General features: G+C 36.2%; 1 protein-coding gene across 1 annotated transcript in view; it reads left to right on the forward strand.

The window, feature by feature from the left end:
• The window catches only part of MOV10L1 (Mov10 like RISC complex RNA helicase 1), a 31,860-nt gene extending 20,982 nt beyond the window's left edge, over positions 1-10,878 (forward strand). Inside the window, exons 17-27 of the mRNA XM_015628733.1 lie at positions 456-634; positions 1,160-1,306; positions 2,045-2,166; positions 2,997-3,096; positions 3,493-3,657; positions 5,078-5,251; positions 6,004-6,153; positions 7,800-7,907; positions 8,590-8,727; positions 9,481-9,572; positions 10,073-10,878. Coding sequence (XP_015484219.1) covers positions 456-634; positions 1,160-1,306; positions 2,045-2,166; positions 2,997-3,096; positions 3,493-3,657; positions 5,078-5,251; positions 6,004-6,153; positions 7,800-7,907; positions 8,590-8,727; positions 9,481-9,572; positions 10,073-10,082 — 1,385 coding nt within the window. The 3' untranslated portion in view covers positions 10,083-10,878. The remainder of the gene's footprint in view (positions 1-455; positions 635-1,159; positions 1,307-2,044; positions 2,167-2,996; positions 3,097-3,492; positions 3,658-5,077; positions 5,252-6,003; positions 6,154-7,799; positions 7,908-8,589; positions 8,728-9,480; positions 9,573-10,072) is intronic.
• The last annotated feature ends 522 nt before the right edge of the window (positions 10,879-11,400 follow it).

The following is an 11,400-nucleotide window of genomic DNA, read 5'->3' on the forward strand; positions in this document are numbered from 1 at the left end:
GTTATACTTTGGAAAATTAAAGCTAGACTAATTCAGACAGGATTAAGAAAAAAAATCCAGCAGTTGTAGCTGTAGAGTACTGATCATGTAGTATTGGTACCATTCCTGAAGTGCCAGTTACTGGAAGTTTCTCAAGTTTTGTTTGTTCATGTCTTTGCTGTTCAAAGACAAGAAAATGAATTTGATTCTAAAATTACTGAATAGAATTTTTATGGATTGTTTGGTTATGTAATTATGGTTGTTTTCTGCCTTCCAATAAAGAGCTGGTACACTTTGGAAACATTAATGGCTTATTTTCCACTTGGTATACGATGAAAACTGAATTTTTGAGAAATTTATTGGTTGTTACCACAAAAGGTAATAAACAGAAGAATATTGTAAGTTGGAATTGTTTTAATCTACATATGTTAAAAGTATGTATGTGAAGTTCTGAAATACACTTGTCTTGATTATAGCTGGTGAAACTGTGGCACATAAACAGAGAGATGGTGAATTTTTCAATCCTGTGCTGAATGTGCAACAGAAACTGGCAGTGAAAAGGATACTGAGTGGTGAATGTCGCCCAACACCTTATCTTCTCTTTGGACCACCAGGAACTGGAAAAACAGTAGCAGTAATTGAAGCTATTTTACAGGTAGTGGTAAATGACAAATCAGTCATCTCTAGCCTTTTCCATGTTGGAATATTTATAGTATTTCTGTAAGTACCATCATATTTTTTTCCAAAGGAGTTTTCAAAATACTCCTTTTTAAATCATTTTCTATAGCTCAGTAAAAGGAAGAAAATCCATCTTCATAGGGATTTAACCTATGATTAACCCAGATTTAAATTCTGAATGGCTTATTTTCAAGCCTTTTTGTCTTTAAAACTTCAGTGAACAGTGTCTGCCTTGTGATTCCAGTAGTGCATAATGTATTCATGAAGCACAGGTATACATTAATATGATAACCATTAATTAATTCTGTTGTGGGTACACTCAGTTTGAGAGTATTTAGTCATGACTGTCAGCAGGAGGGTTACTGAACTGCAAAAGCACGGATGGGTATCACACATGTGCAGAACTCTCCCAGGTTCTGTTTTCAGTGAAATAAAATGGGAATGTTTGCGCTATTGCTGCTTAAATAACATCTTTATTTAATATCTGTCTTCTTTAATGTAGATACATTTTAGTCTCCCAGACAGTCGGATTTTGGTATGCGCACCATCAAACGCTGCAACAGATCTGATTTGCTTGAGGCTGCATCAAAGCAATCTCTTAAAACCAGGAACTATGGTCCGAGTTAATGCTGCCTTCAGGTCAACAGAGGTAAATATTACAATTACCCGCCACTTAAGATTTCCATTTAAATATTTTTACCTTAAAATACTGATTCAGTTACAGTTTTAACTCTGAGTGGCTACGAGCCTGCCTAGGTTTGCTTAGGATCCAGAGTATTACATTGCTTCAGCTTTTCCAGATGATTAACTGCAAAATGTTGATCGTAGGCCTTAATTTGATTATACGACTATAGGATCTTCACCTTTTTCTTGCTGTGCTTAACTCTAAAAACAGCAAGTAGGCATTGGTGGGGATTTTTGCTTTCATTTGTGTTTTTTGTTATCAGTCCAGGTTAAGATTACTTACACAGAAAGTAAGCAAGTAGGATTGTCATCTCTGTGCAGGACACACAACTTGTGTGTTCATTGCATATATACATATATATTTATACATACGTATATATATTTATATGTATGTCTATATAGAGACATACATTTATATATGTGTATGTGTGTATATAGGTATGTGCACACATACACATATGTGTGTGTATATATAGATGAGTATATAAAATACCCAAACACTCCATTTTGGTCCTTAGAATAAAACACAAATGTCTTGCATATATACTACTTTGTTTAATTAATTAATTCATTTTTGTGTATGAATGGATCTAAATCTATGTGTTTTGCTCAGCTTTTAAAATAGTTTCCAGAGAGCTTTTCTATTCAATTTTAAAAGTTCTGGTTTAGGTTGGAATTCCATTTTACCTTTTTGTTTCTGCAGCTAATTGATGACATGGTGAAACCTTACTGCAAAGATGGTGACGATATTCAGAAGGCATTGTGGTCCAGAATTGTAGTCACAACATGCAGCAGTGCAGGATTGTTTTATCAAGCAGATACCAGGTATGGTACCATAGATAGTAGTATCACTGAAGTGGCTGGATGACACAAACCCCAGAGCTTTTAAAGACTGTCTTAACTGTAACTTGGGCTGTTTTAATGGTTTACTTCATCCACCTGTATTGTGTAAGAGAGCAAAGCACTTGGTTCTAGGTAATGCTTAAGCAGAAACTTTCTCCATGGTAAATTTAAGAATTCTCTTGAATAGTGTTTAGGATTTTTGAAACAGTAACTACTCCTCTGCCACCAGTGGTAATTACATTGTTCTTGACAATTACTTTGGCTTAAAATTATTGCCACACTAAAAACTATAATGTATTTGGCTTTTATCAAGTCACTTTTACTAACTGTAAACAACTGTCATATCAAGTGCTATTAACCAAAGTTGTCTCTGACTTGGATTTTACCTTTGGAAAGAGACATTCTAAAGCCTTACTATCTTGAGTTGTTTGGCAGAAACAAAGCTTGGGGATTGTCTTTGCTACACTATCTACAATATCTTGCTACAGTATCTTAAGGAAACTGAGAATAAGGGAAGCTTTTCTAAGTGTCTTCATGTTGGTACAAACAATACTTTAATTAAAGGTTGTGTATATCAGACTATGTAAGTGAAATCAAAGATTAAAAATGAAAGTTAGGGGTTGTTTTTTCTATATTTCCTTCTGGAAATACCCATCTTTGCTCTCTGTGTCTATAATCTTTGCTCTGTGTCTATGGGATTGCCTGGCACACTTGACAAGGATATTTACAGAATAGCTGAGGTCAACCACAGGGTGGCAGAATGAACTAACCTGAAAACAGCCCTGTTTCAGGTTAATGTTATTTAATTACAGGCTTGGACATTTCACTCATGTGATTCTGGATGAGGCAGGTCAAGCAAGTGAACCAGAGAGTCTGATTCCTATTGGGTTGATTTCAGAAGCTGATGGACAGGTAGTTCTCTTAACATCATTTATTGGAAAGGAGAAAGTTTGTTTGTTATTTTCATATCTTGTGGATTATGTAGAATGCAAGAAGCCATTTTTTTGGTAATGAGTTTTGTAATAGATATTTTTCATTCATATTAATTTTCAACACTTAAACAAGTTTCTTTATATCTAGAACACATCTGTGTTGATAAGACAGGGTCAGTGTGTGGGAGATATCAAAAGATGTGTTCTGTTTGAGGCCACAACGTACTTCTGTTCTTTGCAAACAAGTGTTTGAAGGAAAGCAGAATACTTGATATGAATTGATCACTGAATTCTGAAATGTGTATGTCATTATAAAATGAAGCTACAATAACAATTGTTTTAATCTAAGATGGATGTTTTTAAATTTTGTATACAGATAATTCTCGTTGGAGATCCAAAGCAGTTAGGGCCCCCAGTAAAATCTAAACTTGCACAGACTTTTGGATTAAGTATGTCCTTGCTAGAAAGACTGTCATCAAGAGAGCTATATCTGAGAGATGAGGATGCTTTTGGTGCCTGTGGAGCATACAATCCCTTGTTGGTGAGTTAAACTCTTTCAGCTCAGTCAAAAAAAAAGTTGTGGTTTCTTACCACTGTTTTTCTCCCTGATACTTACTGATAAGTCTAGCTTGAACAAGCTAGAGCTTCTAGTTCTCTAGAATAGCTTGATTGATTTGCATATGTAGTCTGAATAGTAAAGATGCTGAGGCCTCCAGCATGTTAAAACTTTTCTCTGAAGGGATCCTCTATTCTTAAGTAGCAGAAGTCAAATATGGTGCACAAAGCACAGTTATAAATTATAGCTTAAAATTCCCTTTCATGTTCATTGTCCAGATTTCCATAGCTTCATTTTCTACTGATGAAGAAGTACAATTTCTGCTTTTAACATAAAAAGACAGAGTCTCTTCTTTGAAGTTTAATTTTGCTAACATGTTTCACAAAGGGAAGAAGATAAACTGTTCTTATTTCTTTATCAAGCCTTCCTTTGAAAGACAGCTTCCCCAGATTCTTGTATGGGCAAGTACCTAAAGTCTGTTAAGTGGCAGAGGTAGCATGGTATTTAAACAAGTACAGATATTTGAGCTGCTTTTAATTACTGTCTGAATTCAAAATAGGTCTGATGTTAAGCTTCCTAAGATGCCTTCTTATACTTATGATAACATACTTCAAAGAATTAAACCAAGAGCAAAAGAAGACTAGATGACCATGGAAGTAGAGAAGGGAGGAAATTTGATGGCAGAGTTAAGGGTGAAAGTGAGGGTGTTTGGACCTAGGCTTTAGGTCAAGTTCAGCCTTCTGAAAAGCCTGTCACAATTCCTCCTAAAATCTGTTAGCACAAACTTTGGTTTTTGTGTTCCTTACATAGTGCTTGAGGACAACTGGCATAGTGAGAGATCAGAAAATTTGAGGGCTTTAAGGATATGTTTTGACTGGAATATCCTATGTTACCCTTTTTACAGGACAGGCCTTTTTTTGAGCTGGTTATTAGTTTCTGGAATGCTTCCTTAAGACTATTCTTTCATTTAAAGACAAATACATTTTAGATGTTCTAAGGCCAGCTTTCATCACCTGTTCTGATGCTCCCTTTTTGCCTGTTAAGACTTCTTCAAAAGAAGATATTACATCCGTTGAAACTCCATTGAAATAATCTGACGCTTAAGAAAAGAGGATATGTCTATACATCAAATGTTTCAAGAAGCTGGAGAATGACCTATTTGTCTGTCATCTACATTCAATTCTCTTTGTTTCCTCTTTGGAGGGCAAGGAGATTGTCCTTAAAAAAATTGCTTTGATGTACTTTTTACTTACAGAATACCACAACTGCAGATTTTGCCTTGAATACAGTTCTTTGGCAGCCTTAGAAATGCTAAATGCTAGCGGATGGTAAGGCAATAGCTGTATTCTGAGAAGTCTGATGAAGAACCTGTTTCAGTTAAAGATTTTGGGTTTTGTCTTTGCAGATCACTAAACTCACGAAGAACTACAGGTCTCATTCTGCATTGCTTGCCTTGCCATCTAAATTGTTTTATCATAAAGAGCTGGAAGTTTGTGCAGATACTTCAATAGTATCTTCTTTGTTGAACTGGGGGAAATTGCCCAGGAAGGGATTTCCATTAATTTTTCATGGAATAAGGGTAAGTAAAATGTTCGTACAGTATAGGCTTGCGAGCACTTTGATGATTTCTTTAGAATAAAATCTACAAAGGATGTGAAAAAAGGTTAAACTGCCTTTCACAAGTAATATGACTTCCTGACCATCTGGTTTTAAAAACAGCTACTGAAGTCAAATGTTTGTTAAGAACTTGAACAGCTGCCTCTTGAAGTGCATTGTGAAGACATTTTCATACAAGTTTAAATTCATAGCGGATGACTAGACTGGAGTTACCATCAGCTGCTCTAGATTGCTTTTGATGAGAGTTTCCTACATTAAGGTGCATACAAGCCTCTAAAACTAAAGGACCATTAGAGTTTAATTTGGCAGGGGAAAAAGTAGTATTTTGGAAAAAAATTTTTCTTTAGTCTTCCAAGAAGTTAGTAAGAAGTGGTAATATCTGCTGTTTGGAGAGGCTTGCTTTAGAACTCTTCCACCTTGAAAACAGCAAGACACCTGCTTATTAACATATGTTATTCTGAGTTGAGATTTTACTCCTTTGCTGCATACTTAAAATACTGTTATTATGTCAATTATATTTACAAATGTATAAAAAAAATAAAATGTGAGGTGATACTTGTTCTCTAGAAAAGGTGTATAGAGAGGAAGAGAAATTATATATAACATTCCATCACTTTTTTTACATTCAGGAGGTATAAGAATAATGTATTAATAAATACATAGTCATTTCCATACCTGATCTCCATCATCTCATTTCCTTTTCCCCCATTACAGGGCAGTGAAACTCGTGAAGGTTGCAGTCCTTCATGGTTTAATCCAGCTGAAGCAGTTCAAGTAATGATGTACTGTTGCCAGCTGGCTAGAAGTGAATACTCTGCAGTCTCAGTGACAGATATCGGAGTGATTGCACCGTATCGTAAACAGGTATCATGTTTAACAGGTCTGATGTCTTAAGAAAAAAAGTTGCTGTACTTCATCTCATGTATTTATATGGTGGCTGTGGTTTGTTAAAGCACAGGGGCATATGCTAAAATTTCACTGTTGTGTATCATGATACACAGTGTATTATCAATCATTATGATGCTGCAGTTGAAATCTAAAAGGCAGGAATAATGGCATCCTACTGGTTTTTGAGTTTTAAAAATCAAGCTATTGAGGAATCCAGTTTGTAAACAGGCATATTTTTGAGTTGTTGGAAGTAATGAGTGCAAGTCAAGAATTCATTATCCAACAGCTGAAACAGCAGTCTGGTTCTGTCATGTTCTGCACTGAAGACTGGAACAAAAGTGAATTATTGTGAAGTAGATAGCATGACACCTTGTTGTGATCTTGAGGAGACTAGAGGAAACAATTACTGTGACTTCTTAGCTGTCCTGTAATCAAACTTTGAAGTTTGTAATGTTATTTAAACCTCTAGAAAATGTTCAACATTAACTTCAAATGCTGTGCTTTATTTTTAAGTGTATTTATATCAAGGTGTGTTAAGTACCTGATGTTTACTTTCATTTTAAAAATAAACTTAATCCCCTCTCAGTTGCAGAGGAGATTTTGGACAGTGCACATAATTCTTCATGATGTTCACATCTCAATGTTCATAACCTTGTACCTGTGGCTTGGGAGAAGCACTGAGGCGAATGAAAAAGACCAAGCCCTTGTGAAGAAATCTCGCTTGCAAATTAAAGCTTTGCTTTTATTGATCCAGCTGGTCAGGTGCATGCACCTGCCTGTGTTTACAGTTACTATTTGTTTTTTTCAAGTATGTGTTCATATTATTGGTGTGACTGGATTTCTTACACTCCATAACCAGTGATTTCACGTGATTCATTGTGATTTTTATCCTTCATCTGCCTATAATACAAGGCATATGATAGTAATGTCCACATTAAGAAAGTCACTTTGTATTGCAGGAACACTGATTAGAAAGTAGTCTTTGACCATGATCTTCAGATTAGTCAGGCAGGATTTCTTCTGAAATCTTTTGGAGCACTTCAGTTATAATCTCTGAGCAACTTCTAGCAGGTGGCAGTACAGCAGTCCCACATGTACCAGGATCCCAGTGCCTGAGATTCCTTGTTCTCTTTTTTGGTGGATACTTAAGATCATATTTCACCTCTGCCTTTCAGTCTGCATGATGCACATGGCAAGCAAAGGTGGAATCTTTGTAGTCTTCTTGAAGGGCTGAGGGAAGCTGCTTGCCCTGCTGCATCTGTGGTATGCATGTTTTTGGGTATGATGCACATTGGAAAAAGAGGTTTAAGGATGTGAGTTATTCTTCTCTTTAACATCTGTAGTACTAAAAATCTCTGACCTTCTGTTGAATCTATGGTAGAGTACTCACTCCTTCACCTTCTGAGTTGTGTATTAGCTGTGATACGTTCTTGTAAGAAAAGTTACTACTATATTTTAAAATCTTACTAGTGAGTGATGGCTCGGTGTAGTCATTCCTTTCAACATTACCATGTTAAGGTACATACATGTATATGTGGTATGGTTCTGAATTTAAAGCAGTCCACTCTCAAAAGTAACACTAAATTCCCTCAAACACTTTTTTTTTTTGTTTTTTTTAATAGGTGGAAAAAATTAGAGTTCTTCTCAAAAGTATTGATTTGGAAGATATAAAGGTTGGCACAGTAGAAGAATTTCAAGGGCGGGAATACATGGTTATCATCTTATCAACAGTACGTAGATTTACTGCGGTCTTACTGAGAATTTTGACATGTGTCTAATTCTCTGTGTTTATTTTTGATATAGGCCTTGAAAAAAATTTAGAAGCCATATTTTTGTCAGTCTCTCACAGTATTTGAAAGCAGAGCTTATTAAGTGCATGACTGTAGAATTATTCATCTCTTTAAAATCTGGATTATTGAAAATCTGTTGCTTTCTGTTTAAATTATGGTGGTAGTACTTCACTTTTGTAGCTTGGATGAAGAGTCTGGGATTTTCTCACTTTTTTCTTTCCTGGGGGCAGTGGTACTGTGCTTACTTCCACTGTTCTCCATCATACCATAGCTTTACAATCCACTATTGGATCTCTCTTAAAGTAGTTCTAGGTATGTACTACACTCTTACTTATAAGAACTCATTATTTTGGTCATGAAAATTTTCTTCTTTTAAAAGATAGGTTCAAATATAGATGAAATACAGGTGAAAAACTAATGAGCCATAGTTTAGCACACTACTTGCTTCAGCTGTTTTTCCTATATTAAGTCAAAGCACCCTGGTGAGGTTACTGAAGAAGATATACTGAATTGTCTTTCAACTGATTGAATTGTTGCAGTAAGGAAATATTATGTTAAAGTTACACTGTGGTATGTTGTGTTCTCATCACTTTATTTTAAAATTATCCATAATTAATTTTAGGTGCGATCTCAGAAAGTCATAATTGATGATGAAAAACACTGTTTGGGCTTTCTCTGTAACCCAAAGAGATTCAATGTAGCAATTACTAGAGCAAAAGCTTTGCTGATTGTTGTGGGAAATCCTCATGTTCTTGTGAAAGTAAGTTTGGGGTTTGTTTCTTTGAATTGCATGTGTTACTTGCCACAGCAGTTGAATGACTTTGTGGTTAATCTGATGTGAGGAAGCGTCCGAATGTTAGGAACTTGTACATTGTCCTCAGTCTGCATTTGGGAATGCCTGATCTCCATGGGTTCCCATACAAACAGACAGTTCAGGCACACACACATAGTAGATTTCCAAGTGCAAGGGAAATGGTGCTCTGTGCATACAAGACTAGCTCCTCTTTCATCTCTAGCATGGAGGCTCAAACCTCCTCTAAAGTTCTCCAGCAGCCTGCAAGTCCAGTAAGCATGTTCTGCACAACCTCACACAATCAGGTTCTTCATAAAATGTAGTTGCATCACTTTTTAAATGGAGGGTGGCAGAAAAGATTTTTCCCTATTAATGCAGTGAGTGCCAGAAAGGAGCACTTCTTTTGAACTCAGGCGTGGTCCTTTCCCAGGAATAAGTTGAGCTAGTCTTAATGTCTCATTTTATGTCTTGACTTCACAAACAACAAGGAAAACAGTGTTTCAAAAATGGTCTGAATGAAAATTTAGTTCCTCCGCACCTTATATGTAATTTAGAGCAGCTATAGGTACCTTCCTCGCATGTTTTGCAATACTTGCACCATTTGTAGAGTTCTGTTTCTGGAAAAGGTCTTATTAAATCTCTTACATTCATGTGCTATGTTAATTTGTTTGAAAATTCACTTCACCATGATTACAGTTACATATTAATTTTCTCTTATAGGATCCCTGTTTTTGTGCACTGTTAGAATACAGTTTAATGAACAGAGTTTACATAGGTTGTGACCTGCCCGCTGAGCTGGAGCGCCTGCAGAAGTAAGTGTCTGGTCTTCACTTGAACCTTGCTAGTTATCCATCAGTTTACAGGGTTTTTAGAGCTAGCGTAATATGAAAGATTGATCAGCACAACAACCCATGTTATCATAGTGGGATTGGATTTCGCATTCCTAAGTAAACATTATGTAAACATAATGACATATAATGTAGCCCTGTTTTCTCCCACCCCATAAGAGAGTCTGAGCATTAATTATTAAATAAGAGCTGTTGTTGACTTTGGTATCTTATGTATCCTCAAATGATAATGGCATATTTGATGATAATAAGGTCAAGGGTACAGCAGAAGTACTTAAGGTGATTTCATTGTAACTAAAAATCAAAGTGCTTGAAACTGAATTTAAATATGTCCCTCCTGATAAGATGTAATAAATACAGTGTTCAATGCATATTATATACTAGATTATACTATTTTTTTTAAACAAAACTGTTGTTTATGGAAAGGTAAGCAAGATCTTTATGTTACTCCCTCTTATTGACAGGTGTGACTAGTTTCCTTGGTATTCAAGATGCATTGAAGAGTTTGGTATTCGTCTGTTATGAAACTAACACTTACTCAGTCCTGAGAAGATAAAGCACTTCCTGTCCTCAGGGACAGGCACATGTTCTGAAATGGATAGAAGTTTCTGTAAACAAGATTTTTTTTTTTTTAAAGAAGTGAAAAAGCTGAAATTAATAGTATAAAATAGTAGTGGCACCTTACTAGATTTTCTGTTTAAAATGTGTATTACTGTGCTTCTGCAAAGAGCAGTATGCCTGAATCCTCCAGGCTTCAGGAGAAAAGTATTGAAAGACTCCTACATCAACTTTACTTTATTCTATAATTGTTTCAGCTTTTCAGTTTTCTCAGACTCATGTAGTACTGCCTAAAACTGGACTGTCCCAAGAACACAGATATGTGTGTCATTGTTGTGGGGGCATTACAGTAATATATCTACCATGTGAACTGGAATGATACATTAAATATCTCTGTTCAACTGACAGTCAGTACCTTAAGCCAAAACCCTAGTTCCAATTTTTGAGGCCTTTGTATATGCAGCTGAGATCACACAGCGTGTTCTTGGTTTCCAGTGTAGTTTAGCCATCTGCTGTGGTGTGTGTCAGAGCAATGCCTTAAGTGGCAGGTTAAAGAAAAAGAGGAAATGAAAACTGTGTTTTGCCTTTCTGTAAATGTGCTATGGAATAAAGTATTGTGTTTTATTTTGGCAAAATTATAGGTTAGCAGTATTTCTGCTCTTGGCTTAATTTGGCACTGTGCTTTCCCATTAAACAGTATTTTTCTCTTTTCCTTGTCCTCTCCTTGGTGATTAAGTCTTGCTACACAGCACTTCAGGAGTAGCTCGACAATTAGACATTGTGTTTAAAAATGGCCAGTACAACAAGGTGGCTTTCTGTAACAAACAGAAGTGTGTTAGATAGGGATATAGGCTACAGAGAAACAGATGAAGGAGAGGGGAAAGATAGGAAGCTTCTGTTTGCCTTGCTTACAGTCCTGTTGTATCATTTCCATTCCTGGTATGCACTGTGCTTCTCTCCCTTGCAGTACACAATATGCAGATACTGCAATTTATATGCACTCTTCTTAAGGAAAGGTAGTAGTATTGAATCTGCACATGGGTGCCTGAAGGTGCTGTTTGGCTGGTGGCTGAAAGAGCTGGATGGTGCTTTGTGGCTTCCCAGATCTTTAATAAAACCACACAGGTGATAATGCAGCAGGGAGGTCCATGAAACATACCCTGTGTGTCAGGTCCTAACATGCTTGGGCATGTCTTTATTAGCACACAGTAAAGCTAGGGCCCCACAAAAAATT

The sequence above is a fragment of the Parus major genome, chromosome 1A (assembly GCF_001522545.3).
Source record: "Parus major isolate Abel chromosome 1A, Parus_major1.1, whole genome shotgun sequence".
Lineage (NCBI taxonomy): Eukaryota > Metazoa > Chordata > Aves > Passeriformes > Paridae > Parus > Parus major.